The sequence below is a fragment of the Bufo gargarizans genome, chromosome 1, assembly GCF_014858855.1.
Source record: "Bufo gargarizans isolate SCDJY-AF-19 chromosome 1, ASM1485885v1, whole genome shotgun sequence".
NCBI classification, from domain to species: domain Eukaryota; kingdom Metazoa; phylum Chordata; class Amphibia; order Anura; family Bufonidae; genus Bufo; species Bufo gargarizans.
This window is the reverse complement of record NC_058080.1, coordinates 235,936,194-235,963,471: the sequence shown is the minus strand read 5'-3', so window position 1 is coordinate 235,963,471 and position 27,278 is coordinate 235,936,194. Positions and strand designations below refer to the sequence as shown.

Genomic DNA, 27,278 nt, shown 5'->3' with positions numbered 1-27,278 from the left:
AATAAATCCCAGGAGCAAAGCCAATAACTATGTGTTTACTATGTGTTGGTGTCTATACCTAGCATGTAGTGTGTAGTGTGCCTATACCTAGCATGTAATGTGCCTATACCTAGCATGTAATGTGTCTATACCTAGCATGTAATGTGCCTATACCTAGCATGTAATGTGCCTATACCTAGCATGTAGTGTGCCTATACCTAGCATGTAGTGTGTCTATACCTAGCATGTAGAGTCAGTGATATGTGTGTGGTGTGTGTAGTACTTACCCGGCCTGTGCTGAGGGGAGTTCAGGGATAATAGCCGCTCAGCAGCCCCAGGACTACAACATGCGGCTATTGTCCCTGAACTCACCAGATGGAAACAAAGCATGGGCCGCTCCTGGGGTCATAGAGGATCTTAAGGCTGTAGCGGTGTCAGATGCCAGCCTGGGATTGGAGGATGCCAGCTCAAGGGCCTGGGGCTGCAGCAAGATGACAATGGAGAGGCATGATGGTGTTATGGAGAGAGATGATGTTCTAGGGCAGCCAAGGAGACATCATCAGCAGAGATATGAGGCATGGGTCAGGACTCGGGAGGCATAGAGTTCTGGGCATTCGGCACAAGCTGTTTCTGCAAGACATAAGAGGAAGATATCTCAAGTACATCTGTCTACTGAAGCTTCTGTTATCTTAGAGGAATGGTCTTTATAATGAAGCATCCAGCTTTGTAACATCAGATATAATGTCCTGATATAATAATGGGAGTTATGTGTGAATAGTAGTCGCTCACCAGATGGTCGTGGATTCCTTCACAGCCCAGATCTTCTCATCCACCTAAGAAGAAGCAGAGACATAGTAATTGGCACAGACAGAAAGCCAGTGATGATGACCATACTGGATGAGTCATCCCCAAAGGAGGAGGAACTTACCGGGCCCAGCTTGGTGACATATAGCTAAATTGGGCCACGGGGTGAAGGGCTTTTTTATCCTTTGGCCAATGCAGATGTTGTTTCTCCAGAACTGGCTGAAATGGTGGCCGTGCCCTCATCTCCTTCAGTTCCTGCCAGCCGATGGTGGAAAACAATGGATGCTGTCTGATATTTCCTCGCACACCCAGGCGCTTCTTATGATTCTTGCACAGCAGTTATCTGATGAGATGTTGTACGCCATCATCAAGCCAAGTTGGAATATCTGGCTCTTTGGTGGTAATGGCTATGCGAGCCATTTTCCGGAAGGGGCCATGGTAAAATGGGTGGAGTCCTGATGCCATCCTGGACACCACAATCCCCAGGCTCCACCAGTCAACTGCTGTGCCTTATCTTTTTCTAAGAAGTATCTCAGGGGCCATGTAATGGAAGGTTCCTGTCACTCCACGGATCTTATTGGAGGCAGTGACACCATCCTGGGCCAGCCCGAGGTCGATGATACGGATGTGGCCATCTGCATCCAACAAGAAATTGAGCGGCTTTAGATCTCTGCAATGAAATAATACAAGAGAATGACAAATCTGAAGGACCAGGGAGAATAGCTGGGTGTATGATTTCTAGCTTATAAAAGAGATAGAAGGGGGAAAGATCTGCTCACCGGTGGACGATGTTGTGTCCATGGAGGAACTGGAGGCCACATACCATCTCTGCTGTGTAGAATCTGAGGGGGAGAACAGCGATTAGTCAATGTCATCAAATCAGACTTTTTCACTTCTGTAACACCATGTTATGATAGATTTTGGGTAGAGGCACTGTGTATGGTAGTCTGCAGGGGCGCACATAAATCTCATAGGGCCCTAAAGCAAAACTTAGAAATGGGTACCACCCAGTTTCCCAGTAGACATGCAAAAAACCTCTGCAAGGCAACAAGAAAAGCAAAGCAGAAGAACTTTTAATTAAAACTAAAAATTGGAGTAAAAAAGGTTGGCATAAATACATTGATAAACCTCCCCATACAGCTCCATGTCTGCTGTTTTCTTCATACAGTGTATTATAAAGCTGTAAGCCTGAAGCCACCACTAGGTGGAGCTTAGTGCATGGGCCTTTATACAGTTACCAATGACTGCAGTGCAAGCTGCAAATATCTCTTTGCACTTAACTCCCCCTAGTGGCTGCTACATGAAAATGCAGTGTTTTGCATGTTGGGAAAAGAAGAGTTAGGGTCCCGGTCCCCATCCTCCTTCTGGGCCCCATAATAGTCATGTGGACTGACTTCAAAGAAGGTACCCAACTGCAGCCTGTATTCTTTCCATTATCTGCATTGTTCTCCATCTGACCTCCAACCTCAGAGAATCTAATATATAAAGTATGTGTATTTATGTCCGCTAAAGGAATCAGCACCGTCGCATTTACAATCACAAAATTTGGCACACGGGTACATCAGGTGTCCGGGAAGGTTTTAGACCAGGTCTCAGTTCTCTAGGACGTAAAGAAAATGTGGGGGTTAGTCAGCACATCCAGTGCGCAGGTGCTCGTTGCCATGGCTGAAAGCACAAAGGCAAAAAAAATTATACAATGCAACAGCACTCTGCAAACCAAATAAAGTACAATAATGCCAAAATAATAGAAAGTATTCTGGTGCAAATGCTACGCTAATAAATTTTAGATGCTTGGCAAATCATTTAGTACAAAATTATTTGGGCCCGTCTGCCAAACCTCAAGGCGATCTCAGTAAGACGGGAACCGAACACTAAATAACACATTAACTGGTGCCATACTGGCCTCCATTACATTCAGGGAATGCAGGTTCCACATGCATGCCGAGACCACGTTATATTATGCCTCTTATGGTGCCAAAATGGCCTCCATTATATTCTGGGGATGCAGGCTTCTCATGCATGCCAAACCCAAACTATATAATACCTCTTTGGAACCTGCATTCCCTGAATGTAATAGGATTAGTGCTGGATCTGGCCCCAAGTGTTCTGAAAAAACGGATCCGGTTTTGCGGTCTGCGCATGCGCAGCCCTTTAAAAATGTGAAAAAGACAAATACCGGATCCATTTTTTCGGGATGACAACCGGAAAGACGGATCCGGTATTGCAATGCATTTGTGAGACGGATCTGCATCCGGATCCATCTACAAATGGTATCTGTTTGCATACAGATTTCCAGATCCAACAACGCAAGTGTGAAAGTACCCTAAGGCCCCTTGCAGACGAGCGTGTCCGGATTAGGTCCGGATGAGTCCCGGTGTATTGCGGCAAACCCGCGCGAGTAGGTACCAAATTGCAGTCAGTTTTGACTGCGATTGCGTTCCAATGTTCAGCAATGTGTTTTGCACGCGCGTGAATAAAAAAACTACTGTGGTACCCAGACCCTAACTTCTTCACAGAAGTTCAGGTTTGGGTTCAAGGTTGTGTAGATTGTATTATTTCACCTTATAACATGGTTATAAGGGAAAATAAAAGCATTCTGAATACAAAATGCATAGTATAATAGCGCTGGAGGGGTTAAAGAACATTTTTAAAAATTTAACTCACCTTAAAGGGTTTCTACCACTTAGGCGTCACATATTTGGCTGTCAGACACTAGCGATCCGCTAGTGTCTGCTCTGGCCAACCATTCTAATACAATTGCTTTTGGGGCGGTGGTTTGGCTAAAAAAACTACTTTTATTAATATGCTAATGAGCCTCTAGGTGCTATGGGGGCGTCATTAGCACCTAGAGGCTCCGTCTACCTTTAGAAACTGCCGCCCCCAGCGCGTCCCTCCAGCCCGCCCATCTCCTCCTGAATGCGATCCTCGTATGTATTCTGCGCATGCGCAGTAAATGTCTGACAGCTTCCCTGCTCAGACATCTCCACTGCGCCTGTCCTCGGAGCACTATGGCGTCATCGCGCAGGCGCAGTGGAGATGTCTGAGCAAGGAAGCGATCAGACATTCACTGCGCATGCGCAGAATACATACGAGGATCGCATTCAGGAGGAGATGGGCGGGCTGGAGGGACGCGCTCGGCGGCGGCCGTTTCTGAAGGTAGACGGAGCCTCTAGGTGCTAATGACGCCCCCATAGCACCTAGAGGCTCATTAGCATATTAATAAAAGTAGTTTTTTTAGCCAAACCACCGCCCCAAAAGCAATTATATTAGGATGGTTGGCCAGAGCAGACACTAGCGGATCGCTAGTGTCTGACAGCCAAATATGTGACACCTAAGTGGTAGAAACCCTTTAATCCACTTGTTCGTGCAGCCGGCATCTCTTCTGTCTTCATCTGTGAGCAATAGGACCTTTGATGACGTCACTGCGTTCATCAAAGGTCCTATTGCTCACAGATGAAGACAGAAGAGATGCCGGCTGCACGAACAAGTGGATTAAGGTGAGTTAAATTATAATTATTTTTTTTTAACCCCTATTGTACTATGCATTCTGTATTCAGAATGTTATTTTCCCTTATAACCATGTTATAAGGGAAAATAATAATGATCGGGTCCCCATCCCGATCGTCACCTAGCAACCGTGCGTGAAAATCGCACTGCATCCGCACTTGCTTGCGGATGCTTGCGATTTTCACGCAACCCCATTCATTTCTATGGGGCCTGCGTTACCTGAAAAACGCACAAAGAGGAGCATGCTGCGATTTTCACGCAAAGCACAAGTGATGCATGAAAATCACCGCTCATGTGCACAGCCCCATAGAAATGAATGGGTCCAGATTCAGTGCAAGTGGAATGCGTTCACCTCACGGATCGCACCCTTGCGGAATACTCACCCGTGTGAAAGGGGCCTAAGAGTAGTCGTATGGAAATTGTAGTCAGTGGGGGAGGGGAGATATAATTAATTGAACCCGCTGCTAATGGGTGAGATAATACAGATATGAGGGGTAAATTTACATATTTTTTTTCTGTTGTTCTCCATTATAGGAGCAGAACAATTGATGGAAACCAGTGCCACCTGAAGGAGCCCATTGGCTGTAATGGGATCTAGTTTCCATTAGAAAACCTATGATCACAAACAGTGCAGTATGTGACGGTATTTTCTCTAATATTTTTGGCAGAATCAGCAACAGAGACTCCGATACAGGTGTTAACTTAGTCTAGGATTGACACATATGGTTGTGCGGCCACAGCGGGCTCTAAAACAGCACATCCATTATCAATGTAGACCAACTAAACAGTGCGGACCTCATTAGTGTAATTAGACCCCACTGTGGCGCATACGGGTATGTGGAACTCCACTGCAGAGCAACCACGACATAAGCACATCGTGTAGTCATACCCTTTATATTCAGCTGAGTGAGGCCTAAATGGCATTGTGCCTGGTTTATCACTGAATTCATCATGGTTACACACTTTCTTTAACCCCCTTCCCGACATCCACAGTAATAGTATGGTGGACGACGGATCTTTAAAGATGGCGCCTGCTCCAAAGTGGAGCGAGCGCTATAGCTACCGTGTGCCTGCTGTTTCACATGCAGACCGCTACCCTAGTAATACCCATTACAAGCTACAGTAATAATGATAACGACTATCACTAGAGGAATATCTAATGCATTTCTGACAGATGGAATACATTTCCTTCTCTCCATAAAGACATTGGGCCAGATTTATCATTAGCTCAAGTCAGAATAATGGAGTGAAAAAGTCGCAAATTTTTGCGCAATCACTAAAACTGCGCAAAAAATTGCGACTTTTTTCTGCTCTGCACTATGCTCGCCAGTTTTCTGAAAGTGGGCGTGTTTTCTTATGTAAATTAATCTCTAGACAGATTTACTATTGAGACTATTTAAAAAGTCGCAAAAAATTGCGCAATTTCACTCCAGTGAGGACCATGCTTATCTTATGAGACTTTTTAATAGAACATGCGACTTTTTCGTAAAGATGTGCGACTTTTTCGTAAAGCTGCTTACTGACGGATAAACTGCTACCGTCAAACCACATTTATTACAGTCTTAAAGGGCCGTTCATAAATCTGACTTGGCTAAAACTGACTTTAGCCATATGTGAAAGTGGAGTGAGCTGTCAGAGTCATGATAAATCTGGCCCATTTTCTCTCACTGATGCCATATACTGTATGATCGTTTTCAAATAGTTTTGCACAACAAACCAATATGACAAACTGGGCTCCTGCATAGGGCTGCAGGGTATGGGGGCAGCAGTGAAATAGGTGGAGGGGATGTATTTTCCCTGGCTTTGTGATCTTTTGCTTCTACATGAGAGCTCATTCACAATGGCTTTAAACAGAAAGTCCAGCATCCAATAAAAGACTTTAGGGGTCATTTATCAAAGTGGTGTAAAGTAGACCTGTCTTAGTTGCCCATAGCAACCAATCAGATTCCACCTTTCTTTTGGACAGCTCTATTGGAAAATGAAAGGTGGAATCTGATTGGTTGCTATGGGCAACTAAGAGTTCTACTTTACACCACTTTGATAAATGACCCTCTTTATTTTTGCATGTTATAAAAGCCAAAAAGACACACACAACGCCCATGCAGCTGGTATCTAACAACCCCAGATATAGGTGACCCTCTAGTAGCCATATACAGTAGGGATATATGACTCAGCAGTGACATTTCTTCCCCATCAAACTCGTGATGTTACCACAGAGTATGGACCACGTGTAACTAATCACTTCCTGTCGGTGTAAAAGCGTCCATTTTGCTGTAGTCTAGCTCAGTGGTCCCCAACCTTTTTTGCACCAAGGACCGGTTTCATGCAAGACCATGGGGACCGGGGGGATGGGGGATTTGGTCGGTACTGACTGATTCACGCGCATAACAAAACACAAGGTGCATAATAAAATATATAACACTATGTATGAGGCGGCTGGGACCGAGGTGACATTATACTTTATGGGGTGGGCCAAATGGTGACATTATACTGCATGGGCAACAATCCCTCCTTCATACAATATCTATTCAATGTCTGCATGGCATAAATAGCTGAGGGCTTGCTGGGCTTTGTTGTGCACTTAAGGCCATAGGTTGCTTCTTTAACTAACTTATTGTATGATGCAAACACAAAGCATCACCTACCTAGTGACAACCCCATGACAGCAGCTAGGGCCCGCACAGCACAGTGACACAGGGTCTGCGCTAAGCCCCACCCCCAATCCATTTATAGCCAATCAGCATTTGTCTAACCACTAACCAATCAGCGGGCCTGTTATAGCTGCTCTCACATCAGGTGTACATGAAAGAAGCACTGGGAATGGCTGGGAGCAGCTACCTGAGGGATTCTCATACTGGTATGGAGATTGCCGGATTCTGCATTTCTCCTTGTCTGCATTCCCGCGCCCCGGCAAAAAATCATCTAGGGCCCGATCCTGGGCCCCGTACCGGTGTTTGGATACCAGCTCACTTCTTAGCAATACTGATTTGTCACATTTCAAGATCAGACCACTGTCCTTACCAGCGATTGGAAATAGCCAACTCCTACAGCAGCTATTTCGCATCACTGGGAAGGATCTTTCGGCCCCCTAGTGGTCAGGTCTGGACAGAGGTAGTATTTAGCCAGTTCACAGTGATTTGGCTAAATTCCACCCTCCAGAAGGGCCTGGCCCTTACTAGTGATGGGAAATAGACCATTCTATAGAAAGCTGTCTGTTTCCCATCATGTGTAGGGACCATTTTTAGTCATCTGTTCATCAGGTCCTGAACTATGATGGTATTAGCCCATCGCCTATAATGACTTGCTAGTTATCTAAGTTGCTAAACCTTTTGTGTCCTGGGGTCAGTTACATTTAGTTTTGAGCAATAAAAAGTTGAAAATTAAATTTTTATGTTGTTTTTGACTGCCAAATCTCATGTATATTTTGATGAATAAAAAGTTGCACCATGTACGGAATAAGAAACCATGGGTGCAAAATTCCCATTTTCCCACCTAAGTATACATTCATATTGCAGGACATTCACCCTGGGTTCACACCTGAGCGTTTTACAGCGCGTTCAAACGCGCTGTAAAACGCTTAAGACATGAAAACCAATGCTTCCCTATGGGAAGGGTTCACACCTGGGCGTTTTACAGCGCGTACGAACGCGCTGTAAAACGCCCGATGCTCAAACAAGTACTTGAGCTTCTTTGGGGCGTTTTGACGCGCGTTTGTGGCCATAGGACACTGCAGTCAATGACACAAACGCGCGTCAAACGCGCGTTTACTATTACAAAAAACGCGCGACAAAAACGCGCGTTTGAGGAACGCTCAGGTGTGAACCCAGGGTTAAGGTAACATGTGATTTCACCGTCATCGTTAAAGGAAAGCACAACATAGACATAATGGAGGTGCGAATTGGTGATGGGATCTAGCTGACCATTTTCCATAACTCAGATGGGCCTTTTCCATTTCTTAAATACCAAGAAGGTTTTATATTGGTAAAGTCCTTTTCAGTGATGGACTCTAGACAAATCACATAGGAATGACTATTTCCCATACCCGAGAAGGATCTTTTTCATCGGTTACATACTGAGGTTTTAGGCTAGGTCTACACGACGACAGTAAGTCGCGCAACATTTGTTGCACCATCTCGAATGGATTTTCTGCGACTGTTGCGTCGCAGTATGTTGCAGTGAGACACCATAGACTGCCATGATAAAAATTGGCGCGCGACATTAGTGCAACAAAATGTCGCGCGACAAATGTCGTCGTGTAGACCTAGCCTTATACTGGTAAGGACATTTTTTGTAAAATCACATAAAATGCCTATTTCACATACCCCAGAAGGTCCTTTTTTCCATGTGTTATATTTTGAGACTTTTTCATATTGGCAAGGTCCTCTTCAACAATGGGATTTAGTTAAGTCACACAGAAATCATATACCCAATAACCGGTCCAGGGTATATTTCAGCAAAATATTTAATCAAATGGCCTAAGACCATAAAGACCATGTTTTTGACTTATCATTTAAAAGGAAATAACAAGCCTCCCAAAAAATATAAATTGTGTTAAAATCACAGCCTGGTCAATCAGTATTTCAAGTATTTATTAATATATAGTTATTATTTGACAGTTGTATTTTTAGATATCCGGTATCTTTATTATTCAGACACTAGATAATTGTAGAGGTGTAACTGTCCTTTCCAGCATTGTTTCTGGCTGGCTGACAGTATACACCTCTACAATTAACGGATGCTCAAAATAAAGAACCTGTTCTTTTGTTGCTGTTTTCAGTTCTTCTAACTGATCAGATCGGTGGTTAGAAGGAGGGCCTCCTCTTAGAGTCCCTAATCTAGCCTGTTCTATACTGATGTTCACTGTCTGTTCACTGTAGACCGGGTAAAAGAAGGTATGAGTAACCTAGCCTGTTCAGCATGGCAAGGGCTTTTTCTTTATTACCGATGACGTACCGGGCTTCACATGGGAATACTAGGTGGAGACTTCCTCCTAGCAGTGAATACGGTGATGTCACCAGCACAAATAGGTGGTTTTTAGCACTGCCCTAGGCAGTTTAAGACCACCCATTACTGCTGGTGACATCACCGGGATCACTGCTAAGCAGAAGTGTCATGGGACGCCGACGAGGCGCTCGCTCTCCACAGCACCGTTGGCGTCCCGCCTCTGTGCAGGAGCAAGGACGCATGCAGCGTCCTCGTCTCTTAGGTGATAGGGGACAGGACAGACCCGGCTGCGCACGTCTCCTCAACGCGGCCGGCATCCTCGGTTCCGCCGGCAACCAAGGTGGTCTGAGCACCGAGCTGGGCACTCGGTGCTCAGCTGTGTTCAGAGGGGCGGGTCATGTGATGCTGGCCACATCACATGATCCCTGATCAGTATTTAACAGGCAGCCTGCTGGCCACAGGTTGCCTGTTATTAGGTTCATTGGCGATTCTTATTACCTGGCATACTTACCTTCTGCTGTTTTCCCTGACGATCAACTGCCTGCTCCTTGTGTACTGCGCTGCTCTCCTGGTATTCCGACCCCGGCTTTCACCTGACGATTCTCTGCGAACTCCTGTGGTACCTTACGACTCTCCTGGTATTAATGACCCCGGCTTCTCCTGACTATTCTCTGCTTACTCCATTTGTACTTCGTTGCCCTCCTGGTATTGACTCGGTCTGTTCACATTCTGTTGTCTGGTCTGTCCTCCCTGCACTTATTCCAAGTTCAATAGGACTTGCGAGGCACTATCCTCCCCCCGGTGTGTGTGTACGTGACCGTTACAAGAAGCCTCCATCTAGCATACTGAGAAAAAGCCGGGTACGTCACAGGCAGTAATCAAATAGCCCTTGTACTAGCAAAGGAAGCATCAAAGCTAGAAATGCTCCCATGCTCCACTCATACATGGTAAATGAGTGAAGGGGAGCTTATGTCCAGGTCTGAACCCGGACAATCCCTTTAAAGGGGTTGTCCAAGTTATATTATTGATGACCTATCCTCAGGATAAGTCATCAATATCAGATCGGCTGGGGTCCGACACCCGGCACCCCCGCCAATCAGCTGTTTGAAGAGAAGGTGTGCGCCGTGCCAGCGCTGCCTCCTCTTCATTGTTTACCTGCTCGCGGTTGCATCTGCAGCGGTGAGCAGGTGTAATTACCCATTCATTTCAATTGTACGGATCGCTTCTATACACTTGCATTGAAGCTATCCGTACCATTGGTTGCTGTTGTGATATCTGTTTTATGTAAATGAAAAATTTATTCATAGGACTCCATTACCATGACAGATCCCAAATGAGTGTACTTTTGGCCTCTGACTGGCTGGTATATGTCAGTGCATTGGAGAACGGAGGATTGGGGGTATTAGAGGAATATTATACAGTTGCTGCAATTTCATACAATTAATGTTTCTGAAAAAACAGGCACTCACCATCTGTATCATAGATTCAAAGTATAAAAATACATTTATTATAAAACACATCCAATCATTAAAATGTATACATTTAGATAAAATTTAACCCAATAAAATACTACACTACTTTGTCATATACTGTACTACTTGGCAAAGTAGTATAGTATTTTATTTGGTAAAATGTTATCCAAATGTATACATTTTAATGATTGGATGTGTTTTATAATAAAAGTATAGTAAATGCATTTTACTCTATGCTTTGTGTCGTGAAGCAATTACATCATCGCAACTGACTGTGATGGCACCCAGGCAGCGTAAAAACGGCAATGTGACCAAATACGCTGGTACACAGGCATCTCAGATCACTGGCTGGAAAAAGGCTGTGGAACAGGACAGAAGGTATTAAGATTTTTTTTACTTGACCACTTGGGCAGCACACTACTGGGGGCATGTTATATACTGGGAGCACAATAAGGAGCATTAGGCCCCACGCACAAAATCATATCCATTTTACTGCCTTCAAATCGCAGATCCACAAAATACGGATGTGGCCCATGTTGCATCTGCATTTATTGATGACCCATTGACTTCAATGGGTCAGCGTTCTGTGAATAGGACATGTTCTATTTGAGGAACAGACATACGGATGTGGAAAGCACACAGATCATTGGGGACGGTTGTGTGCATGGGGCTTTATTGAAGGTATTTAATTGGGACAATGCTGGGGGCATTATTTCTTCTGCTGTATAGCATTTGGGGGCACTAGCCAGTACTACAGGATGAAATTGTTGGGGCCCTGGGATGGTAAAAGTCAGGCGTCTAAGAAGTCTGTGTGAAAAACTCTGCAGAGACAAGATATAGCTAATGGAAGTTGCTTAGGCGGTCTGGACAAAATAGAGAACACGAGGAAAGAGGTCTACATCTGAGGAGACATCACAAGATGCAAAAGGTACATAGTGCTGTATTCTCCAGTATGTTTGGTAGCGATGAAAGACTAAGTAGACGAGAAGAGGGCACAAATTCTTTACATGACAGCAGAGAGGAGGGGCAGTATACTCCATGCCCATGGACCAGAAGAGGATGCTGATCCAGACTCAGGATGTAGATGGCCAGATGGCTACACTATCACCCCTACAGAGTACAAGACATTCTTCGCAAAATACAATGCAGCTTGTACTTTGGCACTGCAGACACTCCATCGTGTGTTCTTTTAGCTAATTAAGCCTTCCCTCTTGATGGCACGATCATCCTCAATATCCACACGGTAGTACAGTCTATACTTTAATTGGTGTGCGAGTTGTATCATCTTGGACATTGGGGGCATATCGCTAGGCTATGCTCCCAATGTCTAATAGATGTGGCTCCCACTTCTATCCTTAATAAAGGAGACTGAAAGGTGCACATGCACAGCAAACCTCCATTTATTTATATGCGACAACCGAAAGCTGAGTCGACTATTTACGTACATCCCATAGAAGTAAATGGACCGGTGGCAGTGTTTGAGCGGTGCCCTTTCTATTCTTTCAATAGGACTTCCAAAAATAGCTGAGCACGCCCCTCGGCTATTTTCAGCACTCCCATAAAAATGAATGTGGGGTGGTCGTGCATGCACGGTCCACTCTCCTTCACTTTGCAGCCTCCAGTCTAAGGATACGTGCGGGTCCCAAAGTTAGGACCTGCATCTATCAGCCACTGGGGGCATACCCTAGCGATATGCCCCCCTGTCTAAGATGGGGCAACCCCTTTAAGCAACATACTTGCACTTCTTTGGTTGGAGTCAGTCTACTGACAGGACACAGATGGCATCCATGTTCTGTCAGTGGTTTCCACTGACCATTGGTAGAAGATGATCTGGGAATCCCTTTTCCAGCCTATCAGGAACATGGATGAGACACAGACCAACAACGGACTCTTAAGACACGTCTTCACAGATGAAACACTGACAGCCTTGGTTGGTCTAATGTTGTGCTGTATAAAGGGTACTGAACTAGATGTGTGATTTGGAGGAAGATATTACAGTGTCTATTTCTAATAATAAGTGGGTTACTCCAAGAAATACACTTATTCCCTATCCTGTGGAGAGTGTGTCCCTTTTTTGAATAGAACAGGGATCGTGTCACTTACCTGGCGAACAGATGGCAATAAGATGCACTATGGAAAGAAGACAAGTTGAAAGAGGTAATGTGATGCTTTGGACAATGCTGTCGGAAACCTTGATAACTGGCATCATGTGGATATGACATGTACCACCCGCCTAAATGAGTAATGAGTTACATGTCTCTGTGGCAACTCAGAACATACAGGACTTGTCACATCTTATATAAACATGGACAACGGCACAGCTCTAGTTCACATTGCACTGGTTGCTCGGGAATACATTTTAAAAAGCTGCAATCCATGGAGTTGCGGCTGCACCCAGGTAATCTGCTGCTAGTGTATGGTGCCAGATACCACAGGACACCTCCAGAGCTCTTAAGGAGTGCAAGCCTTAATGGGTCCAAGGAGTTTGGCAGCCTCTGGTGGAGGGGGGGGGGAGGCAGGCAATATTAGACGTGTTATTATGGCGTACTAGAGCATTTCTAACTATTAAAGTTAAGAAAAAACACATAGTTTGAAGTGTTAAATGTATAATATTAAATGTAAAAATTTTTGGCAAAAAGTAACACAATTTAACAAAAGAAAATAACAGTATTTCACCGGCTATTTGTTAAAGATAATGATACTCTTTCAGGCAAAATAAATATTAACCACTTGCTTACCATCACACAACTTTCTATGTCAAGGCGGTAAGCTGCTAACTGTAACCTGCCACTGTGGTGAGTTACATTACAATCTGCAGGCACGGCAGATCTCGCTGACCGTGCTGTTACTATACAGCTGTGGTCACAGTGGAGACCCCACAGAGCAGTCAAAGTGGTCTCCGGACATCTGATCCCTGTGAAACGCTGTCACAGTGGAGAAAAGTATGTTGAAGAGCAGGCAGGGGAACACTCTGCTGAGATCCTTGATGTGAGCGCACCCCCACAGATCTGATATTTATGACCTATCCTGAGGATAGATCATGAATATAATTTACCAGATAATCCCTTTAAAGATCCAGCAATTTATATTGATGACCTATACTCTGGATAGATTATCAATCAGATTGGGGGGGGGGGGGGGGGGGAGAGGAGTGTCTGACATCCAGGACCCCCCGACGATCAGCTGTTGCAACTCTTACTAGGTCATTTACTAGGTCACCGTACATTGGTCACAAGGCCTATTTGCTGCTCAGCCCCATTTAAATGAATGGGACTGAACTGCAATAATAATAATCCTTATTTATATAGCGCCAACATTTTCCGCAGCGCCTTACAATTCAGGGGTTCATGTACAAACAGTCCTAAATAACATAGCAACAGACAAGTTGATTACTACAACAAGAGGAATGAGGGCCCTGCTCGCAAGAGCTTACAAGCTATGAGGGGATAGGGGTGACACAAAAGGTAGAAGTGCTTGTTATGTACGATAGTCCAGCCATCTTGGGAGAATAGGGGAGCAGATATAAAGCCACATGAGCCGGTCAGCAGCCAATATACAAAGTGCTTCTGGGTGCAGTGGAGGCTCAGCTTCAGGGATAAATGGGCTATGGGAGGTTAGATTATGGGAGGTGATAGGCCACCCTGAAAAGATGTGTTTTTAGAAAACGCTTAAAACTGTGCATGTTGTGATTAAGCCTGATTTCTTGGGGTAGGGCATTCCAGAGAACCGGTGCAGCTCGGGAGAAGTCTTGGAGCCGGGAGAGAGAGGTTCGGATTTTTGTGGAAGTCAGTCATAAGTCATTGGCTGAACGGAGAGCACGGGTAGGGTGGTAGACAGAGATGAGGGAACAGATGTAGGGTGGTGCAGCACTGTGGAGGGCTTTGTGGGTGAGGACGAGCAGTTTGAATTGGATTCTATAGTGTATGGGTAGCCAGTGCAATGACTGACACAGGGCGGAGGCATCAGAGTAGCGGTTGGACAGATAGGTGACCCTCGCTGCTGTATTAAGAATAGATTAGAAAGGGGAGAGTCTGGTGAGGCCAATTGATAGTGAGTTGCATTAATCAAGGCAACAATTAGAGTTTTTGTTGTTTCCATAGTGAGAAAGGGGCAGATACTAGAGATGTTTTTGAGGTGCAAGCGGCATGAGCAGGAGAGAGATTGAATATAAGGGGTGAAAGAAAGATCAGTGTCAAAAGTCACTCCAAAACAACAGGCGTGCTGCCCAGGTTTAGGTAGGTTAGTAGATGGAGAGAACACAGGAAGTTCAGTTTCTGAAAGATTAGGTTTCAGATAGAGAGAGGACATAATGTTAGAGACGGCAGAGAGACAGTCGCTGGTGTTCTGTAATACAGCAGGTGTGATGTCAGGGGATGAAGTGTATATAGTTGTGTGTCATCAGCATAGAGATGATACTGGAAACCAAATCTGCTGATGGTCTGTCCAATTGGTGCTATGTACAGGGAGAAGAGGAGAGGGCCTAGGACTGAACCCTGAGGAACTCCAACAGGGAGAGGTAAGGAAGTGGAGCCAGAAAATGATACACTGAAAGAGCGACCAGAGAGATACGAAGAACACCAGGAAAGGGCGGTGTCCTTTAGGCCGATGGATTGAAGCATGGAGAGCAGGAGATAGTGGTCTACAGTGTCAAAAGCTGCAGAGAGGTCAAGGAGAATGAGCAGAGAGTAGTTACCGTTGCATTTTGCTGTCGGGGGGTCATTTGTCACTTTGGTGAGGGCAGTTTCTGTCAAATGCAGAGGGGGGAAACCAGATTGTAGTGGATCGAGGAGCGATCAGAAAGATAGCGGGTAAGGCGAGAGTAGACCAGATGCTCTAGGAGTTTGTAATGATAGAGTGTTTGAAAGAGAAGGGGAAGATACCAGAAGAGAGGGAGAGGTTGAAGAATTTTGTTAGGTGAGTGGTGACATCCAGAGAGAGAGACTGGAGAAGGTGTGAGGGAATGGGATCAGAGGCGCAAGTGGTAGGATGAGAAGAAGAGAGGAGCCTGGAGACGACTTCTTCCGTGACTGGGTCAAATGTGGACAGTGAGCTAGAGGAGATGCGGGGGGGGGGGGGGTGAATAGCACTTAATGGCTGGGAGCTGATTTCATGACAGATATGTTCTATTTTCTCTGTGAAGTAGGTGGCTAAGTCTTCAGCAGAGAGGTCTGTGGTGGGTATTAACCTACAAAAGGCCACCTGTCCACTAGACAGCTACAAATACCACTTGTATAACATCCAAGGTAAACCAAAACGAACAAGTGGAAAATGGTATAAAAAGGTATAAATTTATTAATAAAATACAAAGGATGGAGCTACTACAGAGTTGCAAGAATACGGAGAAGCGCAGGGTCACAGACACCACAATACACCTGAGTGTCTATGAATAATGACACATGGACAGGTACAATGAATAGATACTGATATGCGTTCAAAAATGACCTGAATGGCCAAATATGGTATCTCTACACAATACCTGTAGATGAATTATATAAATGACCCTGCTAGGTACAGGGAAAAACACAGTGAATCTACACATAGTTTCACGATGGTTTCAATTGATTAGGGAAAGTGAAAAGAGCATGGTAGCTGTACATGGGGGAGTGGAGGAGAGAGGGGCAGATGTGGATGGAAGGTAATGGAGGAGGAACAGGGCGGTGAATGTGGAGGTAAAAAGCACATATAAAAAGGGACATAGAGACAAGGCACATAGTTGAGGAAGAGTGTGAGGATGTGTAGTACTGATAACCTACCTGTATCCTGCCCCGTCTAACTGCCATGTTTAACTGCATGACACTTAGCGATGAAGACACTTTGCGGTAGAAGGCCCGTGCATGGACTAAGCATAGTCGTTGTACTATACATGGCGCTGTACTTGGAAAGCTGCCGGGAGCCGACGGCACTCCCCAGAGCTTCAGTGAGCAAGGAAGCTCCCTGTAGCAGCACCAATGTAACTCCCTGTAACTGTATCACCGATGTGATAATGATAAGCTATCCTATTATCATTTACCTGGATAACCTCTTTAAAGGGATTCTGTCACCTCTTTTTACCCTATAGAGATGCGGACATGCACGGCTAGATCGCCGCTAGCATGTCCGCAATATACCTGTCCCATAGCGCTGTGTGGTTTTATTTAGGGGAAAAAATAATTTTATATATATGCAAATCAGCCTGGTAAGGAGCCCAAGGGGCTGCACTAACCGTTCTGGAGCCCAGCCACGCCAACTGTGAAGGAGCCCAGCACCGCCTGTATCCAGCAATCTCCTCCTTGCTCACAAAATCAGATTGCCGTAATCTCGCGATGCGCGAGCTCGCGCAGTTCCTTCCCTGAGGCTGATGCCAGCACATGGGAGGAACACTATGCCGGCACTGAGCATGCGCGAGCTCAAGGACATACTTTCGGTTTAATATTGATTATCCAGGTGACAGATTCTCTTTAATATCCTGCCTGGGAGTGCCCCCTATGCAATCAGCCTCAGAAGCCCTGTACACTACAGCTGGGCACACAGCGCAGGCGTCAAAAACAATCCTGCAAAGTGATCTTTTGATGTCCCATAGCTCTAATATCTCCCGCACATACGTCCACCTCTCACAACTCTCCACCCTGACAGCCATGTCACCCACAAAACCATGTCGCCACCCCCTCTCTCCCACAGCTACATGTTATCACCCCCTGAACTCCACAGCTCGGCATCCTCTTCACAACTACAAAGCTCGCAATCGCCCAACTTCACAGCCGGACAACTGGCCATTCCCACCCACAGATTGTTATAGTCCCTGCAGCACCAGGGCTCACCATTTCTTTTGCAACTTGACATCACCCCACATTTCACCATCTCCCTTGCAGATCCGCACCTCGTCATCTACCCCCTCCACTACCAGGTCGATATTCTCACCCTGCTTCTGGCTATCTTGAAACTACAACCGTAGCAACCTCTCTGTCCACCATCACCCCCAAAGGTCAGCACATCTGCTTCCTCCTCCCCCACAGCACACAGGTCACTACCTCTGCACCCCCCCCCCCCCCCACGCACAGGTTGCCACCTCTGCGTCATTCTCCCCACAGCACACAGGCCCCCCCCACAGGCCTCCACCTCTGTGCCCCCCCCACAGGTCGCCACCTTTCGTCATCGTTCCCCCAGCACACAGGTCGCCACCTCAGTATGTCCCCCCCCCCCCACAGGTCACCACCTCTGTGTGCCCCCCCCCCCCACAGGTCGCCACCTTGCGTCGTCATCCCCTCAGCACACAGGTCGCCACCTTGCATCGTCGTCCCCCCAGCACACAGGTCGCCACCTCTGCCCACCCCTCAGAACACAGGTCGCCATCTCTGCGTCCCCCCCACATTGTCACCTTGTCCCCTCACAGCACACAACTCTCTGCGTTGTCATCCACCCCCAGCACACAGATCGCCACCTCTGCATTGTCGTCCCCCCAGCACACAGGTCGCCACCTCTGCGCCGTCCAAGCACACAGATGACCACCTTGTGTCGTCGTCCCCCCAGCACACAGGACGCCACCTCTGCATCGTCCCCCCAGTACACAGGTCACCACCTCTACGTCTCCCCCCCCCACATTGTCACCTCTGTCTCGTCCCCTCACAGCACACAGGTCACCACCTCTGCGTCATTCTCCCCCCAGCTCACAGGTAGCAATCTTGCGTTGTTGTCCCCCCAGAACACAGATTGCCACCTCTGCGTTGTTGTCTCCCCAGCACACGGGTCGCCACCTCTGTGTTGTCGTCCCCCCAGCACACAAGTCGCCACCTCTACCCCCCCTCCCCGAATACAGGTCGCCACCTCTGCATCCCCCCTTTGTTGTCACCTCGTCCCCTCACAGCACACAAGTCACCACCTCTGCCTCTCCCCCCAGAACACAGGTCACCCCCTTTGCCTGGTCTCCTCACGGCACAGAGGTCGCCACCTCTGCGTCATCCTCCCCCCAGCACACAGGCTACCACCTTGCGTCATTGTCCCCCCAGCACACAGGTCATATCGCTAGGATATGCCCCCATTGTCTGATAGGTGCGGGTCCCATCGCTGGGACCCGCACCTATATCGAGAACGGAGCGGGGAGCGCTGTGGCTGGAGGACCTCAGATTTCCTGGGGTCCGTCCACCACCAATCGCTAATCCCCGCCTCTCCCATAGAAGTGAATGGGAGCGTGCCGCGCATGCGCGGCCCATGCTCCCATTCATTTCTATGGGGCAGACGGCAATAGCCGAGCCAGTGCTCGGCTATTTTCGGCGGCCGCATAGAAATGAATGGAGGGCTCCGTCCTAGCGATATGCCCCCATTGTCTGAGATTTAAAAAAAACTTTAAGGTCCAAATTGCACCAAATAATGAAGTTCTGGTCTAATATACAGGTAGAAACCAGAGAGTTTAAGGAGCACTTTAGTAAATTTATTAATGCACATAACATTTGTGCATTAATTCCACAGGTCAAAAAGAGGGACATTTAAGGATCAAAGAGGGACTTGGGTCAAAAAGAGGAACTGTCCCTTCAAAAGAGGGACACTTGGGAGGCATGCGTACGCCATTTCTACCAACCAACTCAAACTCTGAACCAGTAACTCATTAGCGCCTGACAGAACACAGCACGAACACCACACCAGCCGAGCCCGCCATAGCTGCTGCTCCTGCGTCCGAGTCACGTGCCAAGAACGTCACGTCAGAAGGTCCTTACCACAGCAGGAGTTTGGACACTGGCCATCGTGGCTAAAGAAGACTACATATCCCGTGATGCACTGCAGCAACGTGACACGTTCTCTCGCGAGGTTTCAGCTTCCCAGCCCGTGCTAAAATTGCCTGTGAAACCCCTCGCCTTTCCTTTTCCCCAAGATGGCTCCTAAGGCGAAGAAGGAAGGTGAGAGCTGCGGGCCTTGTCTGCATGTTATGCGGGGCTGACGTGCTGGTACACGGCTGCTGAGCCTAGTGAAGTGCGGCTGCCGCAGGCAGGGACCGTAGTGTGGAGATATAACCGGATAGAGGCCAGGGCTGACTTCTGCGTGGTTTCCCCCGGGTGAGGCCTGGCGCATGTGCTGCACATGGGAGCCCCCAGCAGATCCTCTGAGCTCTAGTCCCGGGGACGAGGCCTGGTACATGTGATGTCTTATAGCGATCAAAGTATGAGCACTGTGATTCCAGCTCTATGTACTGATGTACCGGCCTGTGCCACATGTACCCGGGGCCCGGCCTGCCAAACCCTTGGGGCCACATCACTGGCAGGACGTGTATATACTGGGGGTCACTATATATCATATAAGTACAGTGGGATGTCACTAGTAGTGTATGTATATACTCTGTATACTGGGAGCTTGCTGGTATGTATAGTGGGGTGTCACTGGTAGTGTATGTATATACTCTGCATACTGGGAGCTTGCTGGTATGTATAGTGGGGTGTCACTAGTAGTGTATACTGGGACATCAGTGGTGTAGCTATCACTAGTCGGTGTATTTCCCCTGGGTATACTAGGGCCTCACTAGTAGTGTATATATTAGTGTTGAGCGAACTTGTGTTTTAAGTTCGGCGAAGTTTGGGTGTTGAAGAATTGCGTTATGGATTCTAAATTCCATTGTGGTCCGTGGTGGCGGAATCCATAACGGAGTCTTCGATAACCCGAACTTAAAACACAAGTTCGCTCAATACTAATGTGTCCCTCTTTTTGGCTACTTTCTCACTCTCTATTAATTCCGGTATTCAGATCCGGCAGAGGATATCAATACCAGAATTAAATGACTTTGCTCATCAGGATGCGTCCGTTCTGTTAGGATGTGGTTGTGTGACATCAAAACGGCTCTGTCACTACGTCCATTGAGAATCGGTGGCTTTTTTTAGGCTCCTAAAAAACAGTCTGTCACCATCGTTTTCAGTGCTGGATCCGTTTGAGTGGACACAACCACAGCGTGCAGCGGTTTCGTGTCTGGTCACAAAACGCAATTCTGCTGGAACGGAAGACGTCCTGATGCCTCCTGAATGGATCTCTTTCCTTTCGGGGCGCATGAGGACTAAACGGAAACGTCAATCTTCTGCTGGATCTCAATACCGGAAAATGATGCAAGTATGAAAGCAGCCGTACATAGGGTGGTTAGCACCAGTAGTGTATGTATGTCACCTGGGCTATCCCTATTATGTGTAGTTATCACTAGTAGCATGTGAATCGCTGAGTATAGTAAAGGTAGCACTTGTAGTGTATATGTATCCCTCTTGGTGTCACAACCCCTCATATACCCACCCGGTTTGGCTGAGGATGCATGTGCTCTTATTGGGGAATGAGAGATGCTGCCAGATGCTTCTTACCGGCTTATTTTCTTGAAGAACTAAAGGTTTGGTCGGGCATAGCTCACTATTACTGGGCATCCTCGTAGGTATGACTGCTCATAACGCAGAGTACTGCCGGTGCATGGGTTACCGGTATCATACCTTCTAATTTAGACTAGGACATTTTACATGTTAAAGGGATTTTCTTGGATTTTGATACTGATGACCTATCCTCAGGATATAGGTCATCAGTATCTGATGGGGGGGTCCAACAGCTGATCAGCTGTTTGAGAAGGCACCATAGCCTCTGAGCGCCACGGCCTTCTCACAGCTTACCAAGCACAGCGCCCTACATTGTATAGCAGCGGTCCATGGTATTGTGTTCAGCCTCATAGAAGTGAATGGGGCTGAGCTGCTATACCAAGCGCAGCCAATATATGGTGCTGTGGTTGGTGAGCTACGAGAATGCTCCGGTGCCTTCTCGAAACAGCTGATCAGCAGGGGTCCTGGTTGTCGGACCCCCACCGATCAGATAGTGACCTATCCTGAGGATGGGTCATTAGTATCAAGATTCCAAAAATTCCCTTTAAATATTATAACTTATTTATTGGTTTCATTAACCGGACAGAATCTGTTTTTACTGATCAGCTGTCCCTGCCAAGACTGAAGCAAAGTCGAAGGCTCTCAAGGCCAAGAAGGCTGTACTGAAAGGAGTACACAGTCACAAGAAGAAGAAAATCAGGACCTCCCCTACATTCAGGAGGCCCAAGACCCTGAGACTTAGGAGGCAACCCAAGTACCCCAGGAAGAGTGCTCCTACAAGGAACAAGTATGTGGTCTTATGAGCTGAATGCAAGTGGGTTGTCCAATCTGGTGTCAGACACCTCGCGTAACGCATGGGGGCACAGCAACCAGTACCACCTCATCCTCCCTGGGTATACTGGACTGCATGCATATCATTATTTTCACACATCTCCCGCATGGGACATTGACTCTTTCTTTGTAGTTATAAATGCAGTAGTGGCACAAATGATGTATCTTATAGCGATCAAAGCCTGAATGTCTGTGATTGCACTTATTTCTGCTGATGTGCCACTAGTGTCTTACAAGCCCAGTCGTGCATTTACATGGGTGGTCATGAGGAATGCTGCTATTTCTCTAGTTGATAAAAAAAACAAAACAAAAAAAAATGCATTATGACCGCAATGTGTACACGCTTAGTACACCAAAAGAGGGTTAGATACTGTGACCCTCTTCTGAATGTCATTTACAGTACCTGGTTTTCTGCATAACGGTAATGTGGCCCATATCACAACAGTTGTGTAATGTGGTTCTTGCAGGGGTATTCCAGGATTTTACTATTGATGGCCTGTCCTCAGGCTAGACCATCAATATCGGATTAGAGAGGTTGAGATCTGCACACCGTGACCAAGATGGGTGCTCATAGAGGACGGGGGTCTATCCAACTATTTGAAAGATTCTATTGCACACCTAATGTTGCTTTTAATTTGTGATATAAATTTTCTGTTCATTTTGTATATTTAATTCACATCCACAAATTCCACATATACCTCTTTATCAGGCCATATAATGTCCCAACGTTTCGGTTCAACAAAAGACCTTTGTCAAGGGATCTGTGACCAGGAGTGGAGGGGCATGTTCTGGACAGGACCGCGTAGAATACTTACCACAAATTAAAAGCATCATTAAAGGGGTTGTCCGGGATTTAGAGCTGAACCTGGACATACCCAGAATTTTACCCAGGCAGCCCCCCATGACTTGAGCATCGGAGCAGTTCGTGCTCCCTTGCCCTGCGCTGGATCGCTGGGCTCTTTTTATTTACTATAACACAAGCCTCCGCCCAGCAGTGAGCACAGTGATGGCAGGCTAAGGCAGCGCTGAAGCCGGCCCATCAGTGCTGGTGATGTCACTGGGCTCACTGCTGGGTGGAAGCATCGGAGCATGAACTGCTCCGATGCTCAAGTCACGGGGGCTGCCTCGGTGAAATTCTGGGTATTAACAGACTTAGGTGTGCCATAGAATTTATCAATATCAGATTGTCAGGGGGTGGTGACATTCTGCCCCCATGCTGAGCAGCTCCGGCCCAGAACTTCACAGCTCCATCCATAGTGTAGTTGCCAGAGCAGGTACTCGCATTGAAGTGAATGGGAGCAGTGTTGCAGCTCTGTCCACTGCACAATGGATGAAGCTGTGTAGTTCCAGAGCTCCACTGAAACAGCTGAACTGATGGGGTGTTGCCCCCTGTGTGAGGGGCTTATTTTGCAGGGCAATCTGTAGTTTTGACTTGCACAATTTTGGAGTGTTTAACATTTTGATCACGTTTCAAAATTTTGGGGGCTGGTGAATTGATGAGAACTGCAAACCGCGGATTATAATTTTTTTTCTGTTGTGCCACTCACAGTACAGGATACATATATTTAATTTTTAAATTCAGAGGTGCAAATATTTTTTTTTTCTATGTAATAAGGGGTAAGGGGGCAATTTTAATTTATTATAGTTAAAAAAAAAATAACTTAACTTTAAGCCCCCCCCAGCAGAATTGAATGTTAGATCTTCAGATTGCTTTGCCCTTACACGGCAGTGAAATAGTATTGCAGTATGACAGATTCGCTGCCACCATGAGAACCACAGCTGTAATAATAGCCTGAAACTTTTCAGAGACCCAGGATATTAACCCAAACGAACGTCTTCCCTGATTTCTGTGCGGTGAAGTCATTTGGGCCATGGAAGTGCTGCTCCTGCAGAAAGCTGTGTCAGATGCCGTGGCCACAATTGCCCATGGCATCTGGGGTTTTTAAATGTTTGCGATCAGTGTTATAGCTGATTGCAGAGATTTGCCCGGAGTGTCTGCTGTGTGAAACGGCAGGCACCTGGTGGTTATGGTGCCCGCTCAGCCCCTGGGACGGGGCATGTCATCAAGGGGTTAAGGCAAACCACTCTTCATGTTTAGCTGTAAAACTGCAGCCTATAACCACATCACAACTGCTGGTAGAGCACAGTTTACCAGCACAATATGGTCTAATACTTGGTTCATATAGAGGTACTATCTGCCAGTCTAATACCGCCTTAAAGGGGTTATCCAAGACTATTAAATGTCACCCATATGCCCGGGCCCCTCACACTGAATCTACTTACCTGGCTCGCCGCTGCTGCTTCTCCCCGTGTGTGGATGAAAACATCCGGGGGAGGGGTTGTCGCAGCAGCCAATGGCAGGTGGTGACGGGGACTAGCCTCCCTAGGGTCACCCGTGATGCTAGGGAGGCTCGCCCCTGCCTGCAATTGGCTGACTTGAGATCTTAGATCCTCCAAGGGTCTGTTCACTCATGGTGGTTTTGACCCATTAGTAAAGTTCTGCAAAGTTAAAATTTGGATTTGTATGTAACTGGCAAAGAGGGAAAGACAAGGTGCTGGGTTTTTATTTCTGCGTTCGAGAGAGTAAATCTGCCTGGCATACACAATTATACGGTCATACTTTGGGCAGGGGCTCCTCATGAGAATAAATTTGTTATTGAATAGTTCTCAATGTTCTTCTCTTTTAGGCTTGACCATTATGCCATCATTAAGTTCCCTCTGACCACAGAGTCTGCCATGAAGAAGATTGAAGACAATAACACTCTAGTTTTTATTGTTGATGTCAAAGCCAACAAGCACCAGATCAAGCAGGCTGTGAAGAAACTGTACGACATTGATGTGTCCAAAGTGAACACGCTCATCAGGTGAGCAAGCAAAACTATGAACATGCAGTCTGCTGGTAAATATGCACATGATGGAAATCTTATTCTGGCTGATGTCACCTTGATGTTTCCAAAGGAACCACTGATGCATGAGTAAAGAAGTGAAAGCATGTATGTGTATGACTAGTCTATCTCTAATGTAAAATTTTAAACATTTTTTCAGGCCTGATGGTGAGAAGAAGGCATATGTCCGTCTTGCTCCAGACTACGATGCCCTTGATGTTGCCAACAAGGTGAATTTCCTGTTCATGTGTGCTGCTTGTTTAGGCCTCATTCACAGTTGTATTTCAGCTTTGTCACAGAACACTGATAAAACTCTATGCACCCATACTGTACCTCCATTGCCACTGCCTGATGGTTATACCCACTGAGAAATTCCAACCTACTTGTATGGGAGAGGAGGGTGCCTTGTGTAGAGCCGATGTTAATACCTGATCAGTGAGGGTCCAACACCTGAAATCCACACCAATCAGTTGTTTGTTGTAGTGACCGTGCCAGCGTAATACAGCTTATCTCCCGTTCACTTCAATAGATGAGCTGCAGTAACCCAGTATTACCACTACACTGAGGGGAGCTGTGCTTCCTGTTCCATTCATACTGCTAGAGCCTGTAGGGAACAGCTTATTGGTGTGGGTTTTGGAAGTCAGATCTTCACTGCTAGAATATTAATGACTAGGGATGAGCAAACCCGAACCTTACAGGTTTGACGTTCAATTGGTGTAGGAATAAGGGTTGTCACCATATGGCTCCATTCACACGTCAGCAATTTGCGGAACGGAATTGCAGACCCATTCATTCCTATGGGGCAGCACGATGTGCTGCCCGGATCCTGAATTGCGGATCAGCAATTCCAGGTCTGCAATTCCGATCCCGAAAAATATAGAACATGTCCTATTATCTGCAATTTCGGACAAGATTAGGCATTTTCTATTAAGTGCCAGTGATGTGCGGCCCGCTCATCGCCGATATCCGTGTTTTGTTGATCTGCAAAACACACACGGACATGTGAATGGACCCTAACAGTTTGATACCACGTGAAAAAAATTCAACTCCAAAAAAGCTGTGTGCATACTGTATTTTATGGAATGTCCCGCCCATAATCGAACAGTCCGATCCAATTTATTTTTGGCGGACAAGGTGACAATTTTTTTTTAAACTTTTTATTTAATTATTAGCCCCCTAAGGGGCTAGATCCTGGGATCTTTTAATCCCTTGTCCTAGTCACCCTAATAGAGATCTATTAGGTTGAATAGGATCTTACACCCCTGTGCTTTGTGCACACAGGAGCAGGGAGATTACCATGGCAGCTAGGGCTTCAGTAGTGTCCTGGCTGCCATGGTAACCGATCAGAGCCCTGTGATTACACTACTGTGGCTCCAACCAGAAGCTACAACAGCCACCAATGGGGAGGAGGGGACCCTGTGGCCACTGCCACCAGTGACTTTAATACTGGGGGGGGTGCAGAATCACACAGCTGGCACCTGCCTCCTGTATTTGTATTAAACGTTGGTTATCTTCATTGGCACAGTGGCCACAGCCCCTCTCATTGGCGGCACAGGGGGAGAGCGAGACTGTCTCCTTCTCCCCTGTACTGCTGAGGAGAACATGGAGCGTGCTGAGAGCAGCACACATCATATTCTGATACTAGGCTGCGCAGTAGCACAGCCTAGTATTGGTAAAAGACAAATCCGGAATCGAATCAATACCAGTACAAAAGTATCAATAATTCTATACCTGGTGCAACCTTAGGACTTCAGTTTCGGTTTCTGCTATAATAGAATATAAAATGGAAGTTTTTAAGAGGCATTCTGTTTTCAGTCGTCATTGTAGAAGTCCATGGCCAAGCATAACAGATCTGTCTGGTTTTCGTTATGCAGGACTGTTTTCTGGCCTACATAATAGAAACGCTTATCCCTAATAATGACCTGACCTGAGGATAGGTCATCAGTTTCAGGAGCTTGGAAACCCCCTTTAAGGACCCAGTAGAGCCATACATATTACAAGGTCACTCCATTGCTGTTGGAACCATGTAACGTGTTACTTACAAGTTCTTCCATGAGTAATGGATTACTAACATATTTCTCACAAATGTTTGGCAAAACCTGATATTCTCCAGTAATGCTAACTTGGTGCATATGATGAAAACTTACCCTGTCTGAATACATTGATGTGTTCAAAGGAACCACTGATGCACCATTGACCTAGTGACAAGAAAGTAAATGTTGGCACCATCTTTGCTATGTAACTTTTCTTGTACACATCAGAATTGAATTGATCAGGCAGCTTTATGATCAAGATTGTGTGAAATGTGTTCTAATTTTTTATTTATTTTTTACAGATTGGCATCATCTAAACGCAACGCCAGATGTTCTGTACAGTAATAAATCCAATAAAAAAAAAACATTTTGTTTTTCTGTCTTTGTGAATGATCTGTAGATGTGATGTAGAATGTACAAGCAGCAAGCTCCTTTTCTGGTAAACGTGTGAAACGCGTGATTTCCAGTCTGTCACGTGTTGTGCATCCATTGAGAGAACTTGATTGATAAAGGAGTTAT

The 27,278-nt window shown here is 46.3% G+C and overlaps 1 protein-coding gene, 2 long non-coding RNA genes and 4 other non-coding genes across 7 annotated transcripts; 5 read left to right on the top strand and 2 right to left on the bottom strand.

The window, feature by feature from the left end:
* Positions 1 to 496: 496 nt before the first annotated feature.
* Positions 497 to 1,022, bottom strand: LOC122937842. Its single transcript, XR_006389932.1, has 3 exons — positions 908 to 1,022; positions 769 to 812; positions 497 to 609 (listed from the first exon to the last, which is right to left on the bottom strand). It is a non-coding gene; the product is annotated as an uncharacterized LOC122937842 (long non-coding RNA).
* Positions 1,023 to 1,314: 292 nt separating this feature from the next.
* LOC122924338 lies at positions 1,315 to 19,447 on the bottom strand. The gene is made up of 3 exons (XR_006387392.1): positions 19,394 to 19,447; positions 1,563 to 1,625; positions 1,315 to 1,453 (listed from the first exon to the last, which is right to left on the bottom strand). It is a non-coding gene; the product is annotated as an uncharacterized LOC122924338 (long non-coding RNA).
* On the top strand, positions 19,421 to 27,153 carry LOC122924333 (60S ribosomal protein L23a). Its single transcript, XM_044275321.1, has 5 exons — positions 19,421 to 19,573; positions 21,617 to 21,797; positions 24,529 to 24,705; positions 24,887 to 24,956; positions 27,062 to 27,153. Exons 1-5 carry the CDS (start codon positions 19,549 to 19,551, stop codon positions 27,074 to 27,076), a joined length of 468 nt encoding a protein of 155 aa, XP_044131256.1. The 5' UTR covers positions 19,421 to 19,548; the 3' UTR covers positions 27,077 to 27,153.
* On the top strand, positions 19,805 to 19,873 carry LOC122925280. Its single transcript, XR_006387593.1, has one exon. It is a non-coding gene; the product is annotated as a small nucleolar RNA Z17 (small nucleolar RNA).
* Positions 21,991 to 22,062, top strand: LOC122925279. The gene has a single exon (XR_006387592.1). It is a non-coding gene; the product is annotated as a small nucleolar RNA Z17 (small nucleolar RNA).
* Positions 24,747 to 24,814, top strand: LOC122925270. Its single transcript, XR_006387584.1, has one exon. It is a non-coding gene; the product is annotated as a small nucleolar RNA SNORD42 (small nucleolar RNA).
* On the top strand, positions 26,853 to 26,917 carry LOC122925269. Its single transcript, XR_006387583.1, has one exon. It is a non-coding gene; the product is annotated as a small nucleolar RNA SNORD42 (small nucleolar RNA).
* Positions 27,154 to 27,278: the final 125 nt, after the last annotated feature.

Bases quoted from the DNA above. Each gene is read 5' to 3' on its own strand.
- LOC122924333 (XM_044275321.1), top strand. From the start codon at position 19,549: ATGGCTCCTAAGGCGAAGAAGGAAG. The intron at 21,798-24,528 runs GTATGTGGTCTT...CTTCTCTTTTAG, and splicing joins AGTGCTCCTACAAGGAACAA to GCTTGACCATTATGCCATCA. The intron at 24,706-24,886 runs GTGAGCAAGCAA...ACATTTTTTCAG, and splicing joins AAAGTGAACACGCTCATCAG to GCCTGATGGTGAGAAGAAGG.